The sequence below is a fragment of the Scyliorhinus canicula genome, chromosome 16 (genome assembly GCF_902713615.1).
Source record: "Scyliorhinus canicula chromosome 16, sScyCan1.1, whole genome shotgun sequence".
Classification (NCBI taxonomy): domain Eukaryota; kingdom Metazoa; phylum Chordata; class Chondrichthyes; order Carcharhiniformes; family Scyliorhinidae; genus Scyliorhinus; species Scyliorhinus canicula.
In genome coordinates, this window is record NC_052161.1 from 77656157 (window position 1) to 77679508 (window position 23352).

At 45.7% G+C, this 23352-nt stretch overlaps 1 protein-coding gene across 1 annotated transcript in view; it reads left to right on the top strand.

Moving 5' to 3' along the window:
* Positions 1-23352, top strand: part of pkd2l1 (polycystic kidney disease 2-like 1) — a 102805-nt gene that overhangs the window by 10528 nt on the left and 68925 nt on the right. The window contains exon 3 of the mRNA XM_038773762.1: positions 18299-18426. Within this exon, the coding sequence (XP_038629690.1) occupies positions 18299-18426 (128 nt within the window). The remainder of the gene's footprint in view (positions 1-18298; positions 18427-23352) is intronic.

Consider the following 23352-nt stretch of genomic DNA (forward strand, 5'->3'; position numbering starts at 1 on the left):
GGGAGGGGTTTGAAGGAGATGGGGAGAGGGGTTTGAAGGACACGGGAGGGGTTTGAAGGACACGGGAGGGATTTGAAGGAGATGGGGAGAGGGGTTTGAAGGACACGGGAGGGGTTTGAAGGACACGGGAGGGGTTTGAAGGACACGGGAGGGGTTTGAAGGACACGGGAGGGGTTTGAAGGAATGGGGAGAGGGGTTTGAATGTTATAGGACCGTAAGATATAGGAGCATTATTAGGCCATTCAACCCGTCGGGTCTGCTCCACCATTCAATCATGGCGGACAAGTTTCTCATCCCAAGAGAATTCTTGTCTTCTCCCCATAACACCTGATCCCCTTATTAATCAAGTTCCTATCAAGCTCTGTCTTAAAGACACTCAGTTATTTGGCATCCGCGGCCTTGATTCCACAGATTCACCACCCCCTAGCTGAAGAAATTCCTCCTCATCTCAGTTTTAAAGGATAGTCCCTTCAGTCTGAGGCTATGCCGTCAGGTTCTAGTCTCTCCCACCAGTGGAAACACCTTCTCCACGTCCACCCTATATCCTGTAAGTTTCAATGCGATCCCCCCTCATACTTCCAAACACCATCGAATACAGACCCAGAGTCCTCAAACGCTACTCCTTTGGCAAGCCCTTCATTCTTGTTAACTTCCTCCTCTAAGGCCAGCACATCCTTCCTTAGATACAGTGCCCAAAACTGCTCACAATACTCCAAATAGGAGTATCATACAGCCTCAGAAGTACATCCCTGCTCTTGTATTCTAGCCCTCCAAAAATGAATGCTAACATTGCATTTGACTTTCTAACTGCAAATTGAACCAGCACATTAACCTTCAGAAAATCCTGAACCAGAACTCCTAAGTCCCTTTGTGCTTCATCCAAAGCTTTTCCCCATTTAGAAAATAGTCTGTGCCTCAATTTTTGAAAGTCAATTATGATGCTATTCGGCAGGGCAGCACGGTGGCCTAGTGGTTAGCACAACCGCCTCACGGCGCTGAGGTCCCAGGTTCGATCCCGGCTCTGGGTCACTGTCCGTGTGGAGTTTGCACATTCTCCCCGTGTCTGCGTGGGTTTCGCCCCCACAACCCAAAAAAAAAATGTGCAGAGTAGGTGGATTGGCCACGCTAAATTGCCCCTTAATTGGAAAAAAATAATTGGGTAATCTAAATTTAAAAAAAAAATTAAAAAAAATAAAAAATGATGCTATTCGGCAAGATTTAGGATGTATAGAATGGGGAAGGAAACTGCAGGGGATGGGTACAATCAAAATGTAGAGCTTTTTCAAGGAACAGCTACTGCGTGTCCTTGATAAGTATGTACCTGTCAGGCAGGGAGGAAGTTGTCGAGCAAGGGAACCGTGGTTTACTAAGGAAGTTGAAGCACTTGTCAAGAGGAAGAAGAAGGCTTATGTTAGGATGAGACATGAAGGCTCAGTTAGGGCGCTTGAGAGTTACAAGTTAGCCAGGAAGGACCTAAAGGGAGAGTTAAGAAGAGCGAGGAGAGGACACGAAAAGTCGTTGGTGGATAGGAACAAGGAAAACCCTAAGGCTTTCTATAGGTATATCAGGAACAAAAGAATGACTAGAGTAAGATTAGGGCCAATCAAGGATAGTAGTGGAAAGTTGTGTGTGGAATCAGAGGAGATAGGGGAAGCGTTAAATGGATATTTTTCGTCAGTGTTTACACTGGAGAAAGACAATGTTGTCGAGGAGAACACTCAGGTTCAGTCGACCAGGCTAGATGGAATTGAGGTTCAAAAGGAGGAGGTGTTAGCAATTTTGGAAAATGTCAAAATAGATAAGTCCCCTGGGCCAGATGGGATTTATCCTAGGATTCTCTGGGAAGCCAGGGAGGAGATTGCAGAGCCATGGTCCTTGATCTTTATGTCGTCTTTGTCGACAGGAATAGTGCCGGAAGACTGGAGGATAGCAAATGTTGTCCCCTTGTTCAAGAAGGGGAGTAGAGACAACCCTGGTAATTATAGACCTGTGAGCCTTACTTCGGTTGTGGGTAAAATGTTTGAAAAGGTTATAAGAGATAGGGTTTATAATCATCTTGAAAAGAACAAGTTGATTAGCGATAGTCAACACGGTTTTGTGAAGGGTAGGTCATGCCTCACAAACCTTATTGAGTTTTTTGAGAAGGTGACCAAACAGGTGGATCAGGGTAAAGCGGTTAATGTGGTGTATATGGATTTCAGTAAGGCATTTGATAAGGTTCCGCATGGTAGGCTATTGCAGAAAATAAGGAAGTATGGGATTGAAGGTGATTTAGCGGTTTGGATCAGTAATTGGCTAGCTGAAAGAAGACAGAGGGTGGTGGTTGATGGCAAATGTTCATCCTGGAGTTCAGTTACTAGTGGTGTACCGCAAGGATCTGTTTTGGGGCCATTGCTGTTTGTCATTTTTATAAATGACCTGGAAGAGGGTGTAGAAGGATGGGTTAGTAAATTTGCAGATGACACGAAGGTCGGTGGAGTTGTGGATAGTGCTGAAGGATGTTATAGGATATAGAGGGACATAGATAAGCTGCAGAGCTGGGCTGAGAGGTGGCAGATGGAGTTTAATGCGGAAAAGTGTGAGGTGGTTCACTTTGGAAGGAGTAACAGGAATGCAGAGTACTGGGCTAATGGCAAGATTCTTGGTAGTGTAGATGAACAGAGAGATCTCGGCATCCAGGTACATAAATCCCTGAAAGTTGCCACCCAGGTTAATAGGGCTGTTAAGAAGGCATATGGTGTGCTAGCCTTTATCAGCAGGGGGATTGAGTTTCGGAGCCACAAGGTCATGCTGCAGCTGTACATAACTCTGGTGCAGCCGCACCTGGAGTACTGCGTGCAGTTCTGGTCACCACATTATAGGAAGGATGTGGAAGCTTTGGAAAGGGTTCAGAGGAGATTTACTAGGATGTTGCCTGGTATGGAGGGAAGGTCTTACGAGGAAAGGCTCAGGGACTTGAGGTTGTTTTCGTTAGAGAGGAGAAGGCTGAGAGGTGACTTAATAGAGACATATAAGATAGTCAGAGGGTTAGATAAGGTGGACAGTGAGAGTCTTTTTCCTCGGATGGTGATGACCAACACGAGGGGACATAGCTTTAAATTGAGGGGTGATAGATATAGGACAGATGTCATAGGCAGTTTCTTTACTCAGAGAGTAGTAGGGGTGTGGAACGCCCTGCCTGCAACAGTAGTAGACTCGCCAACTTTAAGGGCATTTAAGTGGTCACTGGATAGACATATGGATGAAAATGGAATAGTGTAGGTCAGATAGGCTTCAGATGGTTTCACAGGTCGGCGCAACATCGAGGGCCGAAGGGCCCGTACTGCGCTGTAGTGTTCTATGTTCTATGTTCTATAGTTGGACCTAGAACCCCTGTAGCAATATCCTGGGATTCAGGTAATTTTCCTTGAAAAACAATAACACTTTTCCTTTGTGTCAGGTATGATTTCAAGTTCTAGTGAGTTTTCTCCAATCTCCATTGACCTTAGTTGCATTATAGCCCCTTAGTGCCTCAAATGAAAGTTGCCTTAAATGTCAAACCCCGTCACTCCCACTGCACATTTGGAATTCAACTTGTGTTTATGTTTGCACCACGACTGTAATGAGATCTGGAGCTGAGTAGATCTGGGAGAATCCTCACTGAGCATCGACAGACAAGTTATGGTCGACTAAGTGCTGCTTAATAGTATTGTTGTCAACTCCCTCCATCACTTTGCTGATGATTGGGAGTAGACTGATGGGGTGGTACTTAGATCTGGATTTGTCTTGTTTTTTTCTAAACACAGTACATGCTTGAGAATTTTTTCAATTTACCAGTGGCGTAGCTGTATTGGAAAAGCTTCACTAGGGAAGCAACTCATCTGAAACCAGCATCTCCAGCCCTAAATCCAGGATATTGTTGAGGCCATTATTTGTTGCATCCAGTCTGCTCAGCCATGTCTTCATGTCACTTGGAATGATTTGAATTGTCTAAAGGCTGGTGTCTAGAACCATTGGAGCTCAGGTGGAGGCCGAGATCGATCTGCCACTGGGCACTTTTGATTGAAGATTTCGTCAAAGCCGTCAACTGTCATTCCCGTACCAGCCTCCCCGGACAGGCGTCGGAATGTGGCGACTAGGGGCTTTTCACAGTAACTTCATTGAAGCCTACTCGTTACAATAAGCGATTTTCATTTCATTTGGGGCAGCACGGTAGCATGGTGGTTAGCATAAATGCTTCACAGCTCCAGGGTCCCAGGTTCGATTCCCGGCTGGGTCACTGTCTGTGCGGAGTCTGCACGTCCTCCCCGTGTGTGCATGGGTTTCCTCCGGGTGCTCCGGTTTCCTCCCACAGTCCCACAGTAAGGGTATTTTAACAACCCAAGGTTGTTGGGTTACGGGTATAGGGTGGATACGTGGGTTTGAGTAGGGTGATTATTGCTCGGCATAACATCGAGGGCCGAAGGGCCTGTTCTGTGCTGTACTGTTCTATGTTCTATGTTCTATGTAACTCTGTCCTTTGTACTCACATGTTGGGGAGCATGGTGGCACAGTGGTTAGCACTGTTGCCTCACAGCACCAAAGACCCGGGTTCAATTCTGGTCTTGGGCGACTCTGTGTAGAGTTTGTACGTTCTCCTCGTGTCTGCATGGGTTTCCTCCGGATGCTCAAGTTTCCTCACAGAGTCCAAATATGTGCAAGGTAGGTGGATAGGCCATGATCAATCACTCTTTATTGTCTAAAGAATGCAAGCTAGGTGGTGTTAGGGGGTTACATGGTAGGGCAGGGGAGTGGACCGAGGTAGGGTGTCTTTCGGAGGATCAGTACAGACTCGATGACCAAATGGCCTCCTTCTGCACTGTAGTGATTCAGTGCTGAGCTCTGATAAAGGAATAGGGAAGTTAATGCAACCTCCATCTCCTGTTTATTTCTTAATTGTTCACACAGAATGCGGCAAGACGGCAGAGCCTTTCCCTGATCTGTCAGTTGTAAAGTTATCAAGGGACTGTCTCCCCGGCAACTATTTCTAGATCACAAATGTCTTCTTTCAAAGTAAATTACAATTCTATTCAAAAAGGTTAACAAAGGAATTTTTTCTGCTGTTTCTCAAGATCACAGATAAATTTGGCCCATCCAAATCTGCTGTCCTACGTAAAATCTAACTTGGTTCTCTGATGGAAACTGGCTGGTATTTGTAATTCTGTAATTGAATGAACATCTTGTTAGCATCCCAACAGGAAACTGCTGTCTGTTTTGGGTGTTGGCTTTTTTGTATGTACATCAGACTCTTTTCACGTTGCTCCAATAGTTTTTGACCATGGCAGAAAGGGAAGGAGACAATGATTATTCTGGCTGCCAGACGAATCAAAATTAAAATACCAGGCGAGTTAAAATCTAGCCTTAAGTGTTTACAATGTCCCGAGCATATCGGAGTCAGGTGGGATCTTCATGCGGTGTGGTGGCTTGTTTACTGCAGTTATTTGAAATGCAAAGACCTCTTCCAGATAACTATATTCTGTTGTTAAGCGCCTGAATTTTTGATAATCCAGTTAAACAATGGTGGTCTTTGCAATGTAAATGTTGTTTCAATAATCTCGGTTTTCAAATTGGAGACCAGGATGTCCCTATATTGAGGATGAATGACACCCATCCGTACAGTTTCTTGCATTGAATAAATAGGGTCAGTAATCCTACAATACCTTTTATAAGTAGCACTTTTTCCTGTGTGATCTTACACCACAAGTATCTGAAACTTACTTGACAGAGTGCAGGAGCAGTGAGAGAGAGTTTGTTCGATATATAATAGTCAGAGCTGAGCTGAATCCTATCATCAGTAAACCTTATGAAATTCCCTTTTCCTACAGCCAAGGGATACTTAGGTCAACAGTAACACCATCTAATTGGCTGGGTTAATATTAACCAAAGAATTTTGCACTGATCTTGCATCGAATAGAGCACCTTTCTGGTCTCTGTGGCTTATTACTACACAAATAAGTGTCTTTAACGAGATAATGGACAGGTAGCTTTTCTTGCTTACACTTTCAAGAGTTTTATGTTGGTTGGCATGTAATGGTAGTTTCACTAAACCTGGACCAAACCCTGAACTGCCCAGAAGGACCAGGGCAGCAGATACATGGGAGCAAGTTCCCTTCCAAGTAACTCACAATCCTGACTTGGAAATATATCACTATTCCTTCACCATTTCTGGATCTTTCTGTGGTGGTACGATGGCATAGTGGTTAGCATTGCTGTCTCAATGAGCCAGGGACCCAGATTCAATTCCGGCCTGGAGTGACTGTGCGGAGTCTGCACGTTCTCCCTGTGTCAGCGTGGGTTTTCTCCATGTGCTCCGGTTTCATCCCAGGTTAGGTGGATTGGCCTTGATAAATTGCTCCTTAGTATCCAGGGATGTTCGAGTTATGGGGTTAGGGGACAGTGGGTATGCATAAAGTGCTCATTCGAAGGGTCAGTGCAGACTCGATGGGCCAACTTAGGGCAGACTTAGGGCAGCACGGTAGCATTGTGGATAGCACAATCGCTTCACAGCTCCAGGGTCCCAGGTTCGATTCCGGCTTGGGTCACTGTCTGTGCGGAGTCTGCACATCCTCCCCGTGTGTGCGTGGGTTTCCTCCGGGTGCTCCGGTTTCCTCCCACAGCCCAAAAATGTGCAGGTTAGGTGGATTGGCCATGATAAATTGCCCTTAGTGATGAAAATTGCCCTTAGTGTTAGGTGGGGTTACTGGGCTATGGGGATAGGGGGGAGGTGTTAACCTTGGGTGGGGTGCTCTTTCCAGGAGCCGGTGCAGACTCGATGGGCCGAATGGCCTCCTTCTGTGCTGTAAATTCTATATCTATGTAAATGGCCTCCTTCTACACTATAGGGATTCTAAATCTTGGAGCATCCTACTAACAGCACTGTGAGTGTTCCGACACCACATGGACTGCAGCGGTTCAAGAAGGCAAAGCCAAAGACTTTTTAAGGGCAGCACGGTGGCATAGTGGTTAGCCCTGCTGCCCCACAGCACCAAGGACCCAGATTCAATTCCGGCCTCGGGGACTGACAGTTTGCACGGTCTCCCCTATCTGCGTGGGTTTCCTCCGGGTACTCCGGTTTCCTCCCAAGTCCAAAGATGCGCAGGTTAAGTGGAATGGCCATGCTAAATTGCCCCTTCGTGCTCAAAAATGTACAGTTAGGTGGAATTACAGAGTGATGGGAGAGTGGGCCTAAGTATGGTGCTCTTTTAGCAGGATGATGCAGACTCGATGGGCCGAATGGCCTCCTTCTGCACTGTAGGGATTCTATTAATTCTAAGTAAAGGTGCTGCAATAAAACTCTGAGTTGCAAGATTATAGAGTTCCCTGAATAGGCAAAGAAATTACAATGAGACTTCAAAAAATAATACATGGTTTACCAAAGAAGTGGAATCTCTTGTTAAGAGGAAGAAGGAGGCCTATGTAAAGATGAGGCGTGAAGTTTCAGTTGGGGCGCTTGATATTTACAAGGAAGCGAGGAAGGATCTAAAGAGAGAGCTGAGACGAGCAAGGAGGGGACATGAGAAGTCTTTGGCAGGTAGGATCAAGGAAAACCCAAAAGCTTTCTATAGGTATGTCAGGAATAAAAGAATGACTAGGGTAAGAGTAGGGCCAGTCAAGGACAGTGGTGGGAAGTTGTGTGTGGAGGCTGAGGAGATAAGCGAGATACTAAATGAATACTTTTCGTCAGTATTCACTCAAGAAAAAGATAATATTGTGGAGGAGAATGCTGAGACCCAGGCTATTAGAATAGATGGCATTGAGGTGCGTAGGGAAGAAGTGTTGGCAATTCTGGACAAGTTGAAAATAGATAAGTCCCCGGGGCCGGATGGGATTTATCCTAGGATTCTCTGGGAAGCCAGGGAAGAGATTGCTGAGCCTTTGGCTTTGATTTTTAGGTCATCATTGGCTACAGGAATAGTGCCAGAGGACTGGAGGATAGCAAATGTGGTCCCTTTGTTCAAGAAGGGGAGTAGAGATAACCCCGGTAACTATAGGCCGGTGAGCCTAACGTCTGTGGTGGGTAAAGTCTTGGAGAGGATTATAAAAGATACGATTTATAATCATCTAGATAGGAATAATATGATTAGGGACAGTCAGCATGGTTTTGTGAAGGGTAGGTCATGCCTCACAAACCTTATCGAGTTCTTTGAGAAGGTGACTGAACAGGTAGACGAGGGTAGAGCAGTTGATGTGGTGTATATGGATTTCAGTAAAGCGTTTGATAAGGTTCCCCACGGTCGTCTATTGCAGAAAATACGGAGGCTGGGGATTGAGGGTGATTTAGAGATGTGGATCAGAAATTGGCTAGTTGAAAGAAGACAGAGAGTGGTAGTTGATGGGAAATGTTCAGAATGGAGTTCAGTTACGAGTGGCGTACCACAAGGATCTGTTCTGGGGCCGTTGCTGTTTGTCATTTTTATAAATGACCTAGAGGAGGGCGCAGAAGGATGGGTGAGTAAATTTGCAGACGACACTAAAGTCGGTGGAGTTGTAGACAGTGCGGAAGGATGTTGCAGGTTACAGAGGGACATAGATAGGCTGCAGAGCTGGGCTGAGAGGTGGCAAATGGAGTTTAATGTGGAGAAGTGTGAGGTGATTCACTTTGGAAAGAATAACAGAAATGCGGAATATTTGGCTAATGGTAAAATTCTTGGTAGTGTGGATGAGCAGAGGGATCTCGGTGTCCATATACATAGATCCCTGAAAGTTGCCACCCAGGTTGATAGGGTTGTGAAGAAGGCCTATGGTGTGTTGGCCTTTATTGGTAGAGGGATTGAGTTCCGGAGCCATGAGGTCATGTTGCAGTTGTACAAAACTCTAGTACGGCCGCATTTGGAGTATTGCGTACAGTTCTGGTCGCCTCATTATAGGAAGGACGTGGAAGCTTTGGAACGGGTGCAGAGGAGATTTACCAGGATGTTGCCTGGTATGGAGGGAAAATCTTATGAGGAAAGGCTGATGGACTTGAGGTTGTTTTCGTTAGAGAGAAGAAGGTTAAGAGGTGACTTAATAGAGGCATACAAAATGATCAGAGGGTTAGATAGGGTGGACAGCGAGAGCCTTCTCCCGCGGATGGAGGTGGCTAGCACGAGGGGACATAGCCTTAAATTGAGGGGTAATAGATATAGGACAGAGGTCAGAGGTGGGTTTTTTACGCAAAGAGTGGTGAGGCCGTGGAATGCCCTACCTGCAACAGTAGTGAACATGCCAACATTGAGGGCATTTAAAAATTTATTGGATAAGCATATGGATGATAAGGGCATAGTGTAGGTTAGATGGCCTTTAGATTTTTTACATGTCGGTGCAACATCGAGGGCCGAAGGGCCTGTACTGCGCTGTATCGTTCTATGTTCTATGTTCTATGAAAAAGCCAGGGCCAATTCTACAAATCAAAATCAAGCCAAAAATAGAAAATAAATAGAAAGGATTAAAAAGACAAGAGTGGATATGAAGAAAGGCTGGCAGCTCTAGGAAAGGATTTTCTAAACTCACAATAAGGAAAATAGTCAAGGGGTAGTGACAAAGGCCGGATTGTCCGGCCGTTGGGATTCCCTGTTCCTGCCGGCAGTGGACCCGACCCGCGGGTTTCCCAATGAGGTGGCTTCAATGGGAAATCCCATTGACACGCAAAGGGAGTCGCAAATCCTGCCGCCAGAGAATGGTGTGCCGCTGGGAAACACACGGCTGGGGGAAAAGGAAATATACTGGGAAATGAAGAGTAAAAGAGATATGAAACAAGTATAATTCTCAGAGTGGTAGTGGGAGTGAAAGGGTAAATAGAGGAGATGGAACAAAAGATTATTTAATAATGAGATATCAGTGGAGATGGTGGTGTAGTGACGACGTTGCTGGGTAAGTAATCCAGAGGGCACGGGTTCAAATCCCACCCCAGGATCTGGTGGAATTTAAATTTAAATAATGCAATCTGGAATTGGTTTGATAGTGACCACAAAACTAAATCCCATCTGGCGCCTGTTCGGGTACACAGAGGGAGAATTCAGAATGTCCAATTCACCTAACAGGGTTCGAGGGAGGTATTAAGAGGTCGCAGTTGACGGTACAAGGAGTACTCAGATGGTTCTAGGCAGGATGAAGTTACACATGTAGGAAAGGGAAGGCCACGGGAGAATTAAACATGAGGCTGGGAACTTTAAAATTGAGGTGTTAATGGGCTTGGAGCCAATGCAGGGCAGGAAGCAAAGGGGTGATGGGTGAGCAGAACCTGGTGAATCTGGACAGTGGAGCACTGGAGGAGCTCAAGGTGGGAGGCTGGCCAGGATAGGGTAGCGGTAACAAAACTAGCAACCAGGGATTCAGCGGAAGATGAGATGAAGCAAACATAGAGAGGGGTGATGTTAAGGAAGCTAAAGTCAACGGTCTTTGTAATGGGGTCGAAAGCTCAACTCAAGGTCAAACAAGATGCTGAGGTTGTGACCAGCCAGGTCCAGTCGGCAACAATGGTCAGGGAGGGCGCTGGAATTGGAGCTGAGAGAATGGAAACATAGAAAATAGGAGCAGGCTATTTGACCTTTGAGCCTGCTCTATCTACCATTCAATCTGATCATCGTTGACCCTCTACCTAAACTCTCTCCCCATACCAATGCAGTCTCAGAATGCCATTGGTGAAGATTGGGAATGGGCTGCATGTCTCTTCAGCTCAGCAAAACTCAAGAAAAAGAAAACGGCAAAAATATCTCTAAACAACGGTGCCTCACCCTCAGAATTACAACCAGCTGACCTGTGTGGCCAGGTTGCAGCGCACAGCTCCAGGAAGGTTGTTTGTTTATAACGTCCTTATACTCACTCTGTTTGTGTCAGCACGGCATTGTTTTATTGTTGTTCGTATTTGTTCAGCCTCTGCATGTACACACCATCTGTTCATCTCTTTAGAATTGTTCTATATGCTAAACCAAACTTGATCTGTTCACAATAATTAATCTTGGCTTCAGATGCCATTTTTGACTTCATGCACAACGAGCATTGAGGTCATGAATTTCTATATTACCTTAACATTGAAATAGCAGAATTGTGTGTGTGCCTTTCCAAGCAATAATACCCATTGTGATCTGCTGTTGAATTAATGTCTCTCTGCAAGAAGGTGATATGTATACACATTTTCCGTTTCTGCTTTGAAACATCCTTTTGGTGTCAGTGAAATTAATGATGATGGTGATGGCCTGCTGTTTGATCGTAAAATGCCATAAAGAATACATTTGTACATTGGTCTTCCTGCAGCACCCATTAAGTTGCTATCTCTGACAGGCACGTGTAATAATTCAACATTTAATGCCAAACATTTGTATTTTAATAAAGGGGACCAAACCTGTGATTCATGCATCAAATGCAGTAACAAATATTCGGGAACTGTGTTCTCCGTGTCATTGAAGTTCTTTAGTAGATTTGAACAAAAACAAGTGACGGATATCTGACAAGTCAGGCCAGAAGGTGTGCCTGATAAAGAGATCTTTCTTTCTGAAAAGAATTGCAGTATTTTTAAGGCTGACGTTTCCTGAGCAGATGAATGTAGAACTGTAATGTGACTTAGTGCGATCTCTCTGATGTTATTGACTGCTGTCAGCCTGCCTTGAATGTTGATTGATCTTGCTTGTTGCTTTCAAAATCTCCATCTGGCCCTGAGAGGTTTCCTATTTAACCCATGTTTAACCCACCACCAATTCACAGGATTGTCAGATTTTCAGGATTTTCTGTAGCCCACATCACACAAACATCTTCCTTATAATCACAACGGGAGGCAAGTCAGAAAGACAAAGTACTGAATAATTTGACTCTTATTTGACACGATAAACTTTCCAAATCAAACTGATAAAAAATAGGATTCCCCAAATCACATAGCTTCATCAAGTGTGGATAATGATGTATTGCACCTGAAATTGCGAAGTAACATATGCCCCTTCCCTGTCAGAAGTTTAATGAGAATTAATTTGTGATTAATTCTATCTTTTCATCATACTGTGCTAGGGCAGCACGGTAGCACAAATGGCTAGCACAGTGGCTTCACAGCGCCAGGGTCCCAAGTTTGATTTCTGGCTTGGGTCACTGTCCGTGCGGAGTCTTCACGTTCTCCCCGTGTCTGCGTGGGTTTCCTCCGGGTGCTCCGGTTTCCTCCCACTGTCCAAAGATGTGCAGGCTTGGTGGATTGCCCATGATAAATTGCCCTTAGTGTCCAAAAAGGTTAAGAGGGGTTACAATGATAAAGTGCAAGTGAGGGCCTAAGTGGGTCGGTACAGACTTAATGGGCCGAATAGCCTCCGTCTGCACTGTATGTTCTATGTTCTATTATAAAACCGACCAGAAAATTGAATTTACTGATATAAATGTAGTTTTAAATTTAAGGTCCACTGGTTAGTACTGCTGCCTCAAAGCGCCGGGGCCCAGGTTCTGTTCCAACCTCGGGTGACTGTGTGGAGTTTGCACTTTCTCCTCGTGTCTGCGTGGGTTTCCTCCAGCTGCTCCCACAGTCCAAAGATGTGCAGGTTAGGTGGATTGACCATGCTCAATTGCCCCTTAGTGCCCAATGATATGCAGGTTAGATGGAGTTACGGGGTTGTGGAGAAAGAACCAGGGAGTGGGCCTAGATAGGGTCAGTACAGACTCGACGGGCCAAATGATCTCCTTCTGCATATTAGGGATTCTATGGTTACCTTTGAGCTCCATTTTACATTGACAATTACATGATTATTTACGGTGTTCAAAAATTGCCTTTTCTCAAACTGTGACAAATGTAGGCTCGAATGGAACATAAACACCAGCATGGATTGGTTGAACAGGATGGCCTACTTCTGTGCCACATATCCTAAATAAACATTAGATTCCATATAGAAGACACACTATATGCTGATTTACAATAAACTGTAATCAGAAGCTGAGGAACTTCAGCTGAAAAATTAATCCATGTTATTCAGAGAATATTTTATTAAAATCAAATCACAACACTGAGTGGCTAGAAAAGATATGAGTGTCCTCACTTCCTGACAGAAATACACCAGAACATACCCCCTGTTTGACTCCTAGGGAAGCCCCACTGCTTTCCCATCCAATCCCTGGTGTTAGGCTTGTATTCAATGCAGTTTGATCTGTAAATTGAAAACAGAATCTGCTGACTATTCAGCACCAGAAGCAGTGGTCTTAATTTCTAAAAAATGGAATTTACAATTGGTGATTGGACAAGGTGTAAGAATAATTGTGAATGGCAGTTGACAAAGCTGAATTCTCATTATGTTTGCCAGTTAGAAAAGCTTCCATTGATGTAGCACCTCATAATAATAATTGCTTATTGTCACAAGTAGGCTTGAATGAAGTTACTGTGAGAAGCCCCCAGTCGCCACATTCCGGCGCCTGTTCGGGGAGGCCGGTACGGGAATTGAACCCGCGCTGCTGGTCTTGTTCTGCATTACAAGCCAGCTGTTTAGCCCACTGTGATAAACCAGCCCCTCATCAAAAATCTTAGAAACATGCAAGGGTGCTTCACACAAATTTCTTTTGAAACACGGTCACTGCTTTCGAGGCAATTTATGCACAGCAAGATCCCACACCGACGTGCCGTTGAGTGGTCAGCTGATTTTATTAGCGTTGTCGGATGAGGGAAAACTATTTCTCATGACACCAGGGGGGGACTTTTAACATTAATCTGCACCAGATTAAGTATCCCATTCATTGTGCAATGCTGATACAGCAGCAGCCCCTCACAATACGGTAAATTGGCCACTCGGTTTATATTCTCATGTCCTGATCGGGCCTTAAACTCATATTCTTCTGATACAAACAGACTTTCCTCCATTTGTGAGACTATGTTCTCACATCAAAGCTGAATGGCACCAGTTTTATAATTCCCTTAGGGTTGTAAAGCTGGATGCCATTCAGTGTTCCACGGCATTCAAATTTGTGCTTGGTATGGAATATGATGGATTCCTAGGGAATCCCGCTATCTGGCCGACATCTTGAGTGCACGGCCCGATAGCGGCCCGATAGCGAGGTCCTGTGGCCCCGACCACCCTCCCCACCCCTGGCACCACAACAGCCCAGCCCCCTCAGCCCCGGGTTTCCTGCATTCCCCCTACCCCCAAATTCCAGGATGGCCTGACCCACCCGCACCCCCTCAGGATCACCTGTAATGGGGACCCCCCCCAGGGACCCCTGTAATAGGGGGACCTTCCACAGGGACCCTTGAAATAGGGGGATTCCCCAACGTCCTCTGTAATAAGGAAACTCCACACAGGTTCCCCTGCCTAAAGGGAACCTCCTACACAGATCCCCCTCCTCCAGAAAAGGGACACATGTCTGGAAGATAGAGAGCATTCCAGACAGTAGGAAGAATTATAGACTGACCTTGTAGCTCCATATGTCCACTCCGCGAAGGAGAGCAGCTGTCCCTGAGTCTGGTTTCCACAGATTCATTATCTACAGGCCATTCATAGATTTCCAGTAGTGGTCTCTAATTGACAGCTTATACACACCATCTGCAACTTTGATCCATTCGTATCCCTTCATGCCTCAGTGGCCCAAGTGGTGAAACCTCAATGTTGTAAACATTGGCTACAGCAAAGAAATATAAGTGCATTCCAAGCACTAAGTGCATTCTAATCACTCAAGCGGGTGATCTCATTGTCTCTGTTTGATATGGGGGATGGTGTCTGTGTATTGGGGGTCTGTGGAGGGAGTTCTTTTAGGCAGGGAGTCCCTGTGGAGGGGCCCTCTACTACAGGGGTCCCTGTGGGGGGGTCCCCAATACAGGGATCCTAGAACAGTCCCCCTATTGCAGGAGTCTCTGTGGGGGTCCTCCTATAACAGATGTACCTGGGGAGCGTTCTCCTGTTATCGGGATCCTTCGGGGGGTCCCCCATTATAGAGGTCTCTAGGGGTGTCCTCATATTACAGGGGTACCTGTGGGAAGTCTGCCTATTCCAGGGGTCCCAGTGGGTGGGATGTGTGTGTGGGGGGGGGGGGGGGGAGGGGTCTGTTAAAGGAGGCATGGGCAGGCAGTGCATTTTTTGGGGGGGTGCCCTTCGGATTGACTCAGATGTCTAAACCAGCGTAGCGCTGGGCCCAGCAGACCTCGCGGTGGGCCAAGAGGGCTACCTTAGCCCAGTGTTAAGCACACCACATTAGGGTCACACTGGTAAAAACCACAAGTGACCCCTGTCCACCTGACTCCTGGCCATTGGGACCAGAGAATCACAGCAGCCAATCATTAAGATCCATTTGCATTTATTTACAGCTCCCCAGCAGCACTGGTGGACCTCACCTACGCAGCCAGCGGGGGGAGGGGGGGGCGTTTGGAAAATTGCATTTGGGTCAGTGCCTGGTGCTAACCCCAATTTTCCTCCAACGCCAGTTTCTCCATCGCATCGGGAACACATTCCGAGCATCCTGAGATGGAGGATCTCGCCCTAAACTGCTGCCTCCTGCCTCTTGAAAGGCAGTTTAAACTCACTAACTAGATTATAATTAAAACCTAAAAGATTCAATTCAGTGTTGGTGCTGTTACAGAGGAACTTTTAAATATGGCATTGCCATTTAAAAAGGTTACAAATGTGGGGGTGGATTCTATATTCAACACTTCTATATTCAATTCAATCCAATTGGGATTCCCGATCAGGCACAAAATGGAAGGATGGGAGAAAACCGCGCCAAACCTGTTGCGATGCTCGAATCTCCTGTCAGTGGCCTCAGCGCGCAATATTAGCATAATATTAGCATAATAAAGGGGAGAGACTTGCACAGCAAGCTCCACTCCTAGCCCCAGCAGAGACCAGGGGCTATTCTCAGCTGGAGGGAGAACCTATGCCCCAGATGGATTACTGTGTACAGTTCTGGTTACCCTATTATAGAAAGGATATTATTAAACTAGAAAGAATGCAGAAAAGATTTACTAGGATGCTATCGGGACTTGATGGTTTGAGTTATAAGGAGAGGCTGGGTAGGCTGGGACTTTTTTCCCTGGAGCATAGGAGGTTTAGGGGTGAACTTATAGAGGTCTATAAAATAATGAGGAGCACAGGTAAGGTAGATAGTCAACATCTTTTCCCAAAGGTCGGGGAGTCTAAAACTAGAGGGCATAGGTTTAAGGCGAGGGGGTAGAGATACAAAAGGGTCCAGAGCGGCAATTGTTTCACACAGAGGGTGGTGAGGAATGAATGAGCTGCCAGGAACGGTAGTGGAGGCGGGTACCGTTTTGTCTTTTAAAAAGCATTAAGACAGTTATATGGATAAAATAGGTATAGAGGTAAAATAGGTATAGGTATGGACCAAATGCAGGCAATTGGGACGAGCTTGGTGGTAAAAACTGGGCGGTATGAATAAGTTGGGCTGAATGGCCTGTTTTCTTGCTGCAAACCTCAATGACTCTATGACTAATGGAGAATCCCGGCCATGATCTTCAATAATAACTCTCTACAGGCTTAGACTTCTAGGTTTATGAATTATTCATTAGGTCTTTGCCTGGCAACATTCAGTGGGAATTTAGGGCTGCTTGGGTGAGATAGATGATTAATAGTGCTTAGCACTGATGTCGTACAGCACCAGGGACTTGGACTCAATTCCAGCCTTGGGTGACCATCTGTACCGTCTGGCACATTCTCCCCGTGTCCTCTGGATGCTTTGGTTTCCTCCCACAGTCCAAAGACATGCAGGTTAGGTGGATTGGCCATGTTCTATTGCCCCTCAATGTCCAAAAATGTGAAGGTTAGGTGGGGTTACGGGGAAAGGGCGAAGGAGTGGTGCTCTTTCAGAGGGTCAGAGCAGACTTAATGGGCCAAATAGCCTCCTTCTGCACTGTCGGGCTTCCATGGATTCTATAGATTTGAACTCCCATCTGAGTACTAAAACAAGTCTAAACTCATCTCATTACAATCTCATTACAGCAGTACATTCCCAACCACATTCAGGCTTGGCTTGATGAGTGAAATTAATATTTGTGCCACACAGGTGCCAGACAATGATAATCTCCAACATAAGGGAATTTAACCATCTCCACTTGACATTCAATGGTTTACCATTGCTGAATTCCGCAATATCAACATGCTGGGAGTGACCATTGACAATTCCCTTCGCCACATACACACAGCAGGAGCCATGTGTACTATTTGCAAGATGCACTGCAACAACTCACCAAGGTTCCTCAAGCAGCACTTTCGAACCCATGGCCATGACCATCTAGAAGGACAAGGGCAGCAGATTCCTCTGAACAGCACTACCTAGAGGTTCCCCTCCAAGTCACTCACCATCCTGACTTGAAAATAGTGTTTTTTTTAATGTTTCCAATTAAGGGGCAATTTAATGTGATCAATCCACCTACCCTGCACGTCTTTGGGTTGTGATAGTGAGACCCAGGCAGATACGGGGAGAATGTTCAAACTCTCACGGACAGTGACCCGGTGCCAGGATTGAACCCAGGACTTTGACGCCGTGAGGAGCAGTGCTTATCGCTGCACCACCGTGCCGTGCTGACTGGGAAATATATCGGCCATTCCTTCACTGTGGCTGGGTGAAAATCCTGGAACTCCCTCCCTAACAGCACTGTGGGTGTACTTACACCACAGGGGCTGCAGCGGTTAAAGAAGACAGCTCATCATCACCTTCTCAAAAGGCAACTAAAGGATGGGCAATAAATGCTGGTCGAGCCAGCAACGCCCACATCCCGTGAACGAACAAAAGTATTACAATAATAATGCTGCTATGAAGTCAGCACTAATTATTATATTATGCTTTTAACTTTAAAGTCCTAAAATAAATAATGAAAGGTACATTTTGGGTGCCTCCACTTTTAAAGATTTGTACACATACATGGGGAGATGGTAATGTAGTGGGAATGTCACTGAATTAGTTACCCAGAGGCCTAGGCCAATCTCTGGAACATGAGTTCAAATCCCACCACTGCACTTTCTCAAAATTGAGGCTGGGTGTGACGCAGCCGGAAAGTGACCATTAATTGGCCACAAAAGGACCTCTTTGTAAAATTGTGAGTGGCTTGCCAGCAGGCGGCCTGGAATTCTGCCCAAGGTGATTTTTTTGTACTTTGAGCGTTTCCAGACTTCTAAACATCTACTCAACATTTGTATCCTATCAGGTTTCTATGTTGTTACCTTAACTGATGTATGTAAGCAGATATCTAGAAAGGGAAACTTATTCAATTACACCACTCTGTTCGTATTTCATTCCCGGTAAATTAAAAGTATTTACTGTCAGCTAGAGAACATCAGTAACAAGTCAACAATAGTTTGTTATGTTTGATATTAGTAATCTTCTGGACTCTCCTTTTTTCCAGTGACCTATGGAATGACCAGTTCAAATGCCTATTACTACACCAAGGTCATGTCAAACCTCTTCCTCTCTACTGCAGGAGATACAGGGGTCACCTTTCAAACTATCCACAGCATGGATGACTTCTGGAGTGTGAGTAAAACTCAATGAATCCAGCACCATACATTTCTGTTCGTACACTGTAATCTGCAATCTCTCATGTATTATGCTCAGCGATATTCCTTAATGAAGTCCACAGCACCAAAATATTTAGAATAGACATTTGGTGAATTTTAAGAATGTTTTTCATCAGGAGCTTCATGGCTTTTCATGAATATATTACCAGGAATTAATGATTAAGTGAACTGTTTTAACGTGTGTAACTGTTTGGAGTTCTTTGTTCTGAAAACAAAACTATATGTACCATAGAACAATAGAATTCTTATAGTGCAGAAAGAGGCCATTCAGCCCAGCGAGTCTGCACCGACTCTCTGAAAGAGCACCCTACATAGTCCTACTCCCCGCCCTATCCCTGCAACCCCATAACCCTACATAACCTACACGTTTTTGACACTAAGGAGCAATTTAGCATGGCCAATCCACCTAACCTGCACATCATTGGACTGTGGGAGGAAGCCGGAGCACCTGGAGGAAACACACAACACAGGTAGAAGGTGCAAACTCCAGTCACCCAAGGCTGTAATTGAACCCGTGTCCCTGGCACTGTGAGGCAGCAGTGGTAACCACTGTGCTAACAAACCTGAGAAACAATCAATTGTTGGTATTCCTCATCAATTGAAATTCTTCAAACACTTTGTAATATTCCATGACGATTTATTTTTACAACTGTCATTGGATTCAGAATTACAGAATTCAGATTACAGCAATCAGATGTTAGGTATTTCCTGCAATGGAGACTGAGTCAGCAGTGTGCGAATGGAGTTTACCAGCACTTCCTTGTAGAGCTGATGGGCTCCAAGCTCTGAGAAATGCCCTGTGTTGGTCCTGGACATCTCATTGCCATTAACCAAAGCTGTCTGGCAGGTTTCGGCATGAGCCAAGGATGTCACTATGCATATCCATCAGTGTACTTCTATAGGATGGCCAAGTGAGGCCCTCAGTGAGTCCTCTGTAGGAGAACCCACATGTGCCCTTGCACTGCAGTGCGATGGTACCTGCCCAATCCTTGTTCATGGCCCAAGCTGCAGTCCACTCTCCTGCTCAATGCCCCACTACTTACAGCAATAAAGACAGCCTGTCTAAGAAAAAAACAGTCCCTAAGATGCACAAATGATGGCTGCTGTGTCTTCATTATCACCGTCTGGCCAGGAGAAACATGTTGGGTATCTGAATTTTTAAAAATGCAAGTCTAATTCTGCAGGGAGCGGAGGGGGTAAAATACAAACATTGAAAATAGGAGCAGAAATAGGCCATTCGGCCCCTCGATGGCTCCGCCATTCAATAAGATCAGAGCTCATCGGTTTGTGTTTCAAGTTCCACATTTCCACCGACATTGATAACCTATGACTCCTTTGCCTAACAAGAATATATCCACTTTCACCTTAAAATTATTCAGTGGCTCCGCCTCCACTGCATTCCGAGGCAGAAAGTTCCAAATTCGCACTATCCACTGAGAGAAAAATATTCTTCTCATCTCTGTCCTAAAAGGACAATATTTAATTTTAAAACAACGCTCATTAGTTCTAGACTCACCCACAAGAAGAAACGTCCAACTTGTCAATACCGTTCATGGTCTTATAAACTTTAATCAAGCCACCCCTCACTCTCCGAAACTACTGTGGAAACAAACCCAGTCTGTCCAACCTTTCCTCACAACACAACCTCATTCCAGGTATCGATCAGGTAAACCTTCTCTGAACCACCTCCAGCTCATCCTTTCTTAAATAAGGAGATCCAAACTGTGCGCAGTATTTGATATGTGAGTCGCAATTCTGCTAAAAGAATTTCTAAGTGCCGTCCACAGCGGAAAACAAGGTATGAATCCGGTCAGGTGGTTTGGCACGGTCCAGATCGTAATCCACCCAAACTTAGAAATGATTTAGCAGGTTGAGTGAACAATGTCCCGAATGGGGTGTGTGGGACATGAAGACATCAGCAGGTCCAGCTCCTCAGAGCTCGGGGCGCAATTTTTGAAAGGCATCCCCATGTCAGAGTAATGCTCCTGCACCACCCTCTCTGTCCCCCACCCATCCACCACCCCCATTTCTCGCCGGCAAAGACCTTCCCCAAATCCTAAAAATCAGGCTACCACTCCACCCACCCCCCCCCCCCCCCCCCCTCCCTCCCCAGAATTGCCGGCATAAAGTCCCCTCCCCAATCGGCAGCATCAGCCTTGCTCCCCCCACAATCACCAGCACCAGGCGACCCTCCCTCCTGGGTTGGGCAACACCCCACAATGGGATTACCTAATTCCCCCTTTGGGCCCTGCCCCTGTCAGGCCCCCCTCATACCCCGCCACTTTCGTGCCCTTCCACCTCAAGTTCTGCCCCTTGACAGTGCCAAATGGGCACCCTGGCAGTGCCAACATGGAAGTGCCAGGGTTCCAGGGGCAATGCCAGGACACTGCCCTTTTTCCCCAACCACCCAGAGTATTATGGCCTCTAAACCCCCTGGCATGGTCATCTCCACCAATGCCACCACCCCACTCGCCCCCAGCCCAGTTAGCTCCTTTTTAAATGATTTCAATAGGATTATGGCATTCTTTGCCAAAGCCCGGATTTCTAACTCATCTATAATTGCGCTTGAGAAGGTAGTGGGCTATCTTGAACTGCTGCAATTCATGTGTTGTAGGTACACCGCATGTAATGTAGGTATATCCACAGTGCTCTAAGGGAAGGAGTTTCAGGATTTTGACCCAGTGACAGTGAAGGAACAACAATACATTTCCAAGTTGGAATAATGAGTGTCTTTGAATGGAACTTGCAGGCGGTGGTGTTCCCATGCATCTGCTGACCCTGTCTTTTTAGATAGTAGAAGTCATGGGTTTAGGAGATGCTGTATAAGGAGCCTTGGTGAGTTCACTGTCAAGGACAGCCTCACCTTTGGAATTCAGCTCTTTTGTCCATGCTTGGGCCAAAACTGAAGGGAGGTCTGGAGAGAAATACTCCTGGTGGAACCCAAACAAAACATTGGTGAACTCAGGACCCGGATTTGATTCCCGGCTTGGGTCACTGTCTGTCTGCCGTTTTCCCTGTGTCTGCCTGGGTTTCCTCCGGGTGCTCCGGTTTCCTCCCACAAGTCCTGAAGACGTGCTGTTAGGTGAATTGGACATTCTGAATTCACCCTTGGTGTACCACAACAGGCGCCGGAATGTGGCGATTAGGGGATTTTCACAGTAACTTCATTGCAGTGTTAATGTCAGCCTACTTGTGACACTAATGAAGAATATTATTATTAGGTTATTGCAAAGCAGGTGCGGTTCTGTAGAACTGTCTGACAACTTCCAAACCTTTACTGAAGATAGAGAGTCGACTGATGGGGCAGTAATTGAACAGACTGGATTTGGTCTGCTTTTTATAGACAGGACATACCCGGGCAATTATCCACATTTTTCCACCTTGTCTGTATTGTGGCTGCAGTGGAACAATATGTTGTTGCATCTGGTTCTGTGCTACCTTGTTCTGGCAAGCAGCGGTGGAAAACATTGGTGGCATGTTGGCACAGTGGTTAGTACTATTGCCTCGCAGCGCGGCACAGGATCCGGGTTCAATTCGGGCCTTGGGTGACTGTGTGGAGTTTGCAAATTCTCTCCATGTTTACCTGTGGTTTCCTCCAGGTGCTCTGGTTTCCTCCCACAGTCCAAAGATGTGCAGGTTAGGTGGCTTGTCCATGTAAAATTGCCCCTTAGTGTCCAAAATGTGTTTATGGGGATAGTGCGGGGGGAGTCGGCCTCGGTAGGGTGCTCACCCGGAGGGTCGTGCAGACACGAAGAGCCGAGTGGCCTCTTTCTACACTGTAGGATTCTATGATCCTATGAAATGGAAAGGGCCGAAGGGAGTCTGCCAGTGAATGTGGGTTCAGTCTGCTTGGCTGATGTGGCTGTCATGGTTGACAAGCTGGCAGTGTGTGCAAGCTATGGGATGTATGTGTGTGAGGCTACTGACAGAACCAATTGTGAGAGGGTGAAGTGAAGCATATGAATGTTAATAATGAGGCATAGTTATAGAGATTTTTGGTAGGTGAGTGATGGGGGTTGTGGTAATTGAGCAGTTTCTGAGGCTCATGGTACAGCTGGCAGAATATGACATTCACTGGCTTTTATGTCTTCGAGTAATGCTGCCTGCTGGTGGAACATCACGTGATGTGTAGTGACATCAGCGAAATGTTTGCGTGGGCTTTGAGGAGTTCACTACCTTATCCTGTAGAAGAAACATCTCTTAATCAACCCTGCACTATGTTTTTACGAACTTAGCGAGGCACCTCTACTTCTTTTTCTCTTTGCACTAACAACAAAAATATAACAGAAGAGAAAACTGGCGATAAGGATTCAGTCCATAAACAACCATTGATGAAGCTTGCAGAGAAAATCATCAACAAAGATTTAGTGTATAAATGATAATTGATGAGTTGTGATAAGTTTTTAACAGATGAATATAGCTGCAGAATGTGGCCTGACCAACATTGTACAATTGCAACAAATTTAACCTACTGTTAAAACTCCTACCCCTTTGCAATAAACGGCAAAATGCCGTTTGTCTTCTTAACTACTTGTTGGACCTGCCTGCTAGCTACTTGTGATTCGTGCACTAGAACACCCAGATCCCTCACCTGCAATCTATCTCCGTATAGATAATAATCTGCCTTTTGGTTTGTCCCACCGAAATGCATGACCTCACAGTTCCCATCATTAAACTCCCGTTGCAGAATCACAATATCCTCATCATAACTTGCCCTTCCATCTATTTTTGTATCATCGACAAATTTGGAAAGCTTACATTTGTGCCTTCCTTCAAGTCATTAGTAGTGAACAACTATGGGCCAAGAACGGATCACTGCGGTACTCCATTACTTACATTTTTCCACTCTGAAAAAGACCCATTTATTCTAACTCTCTGTTTT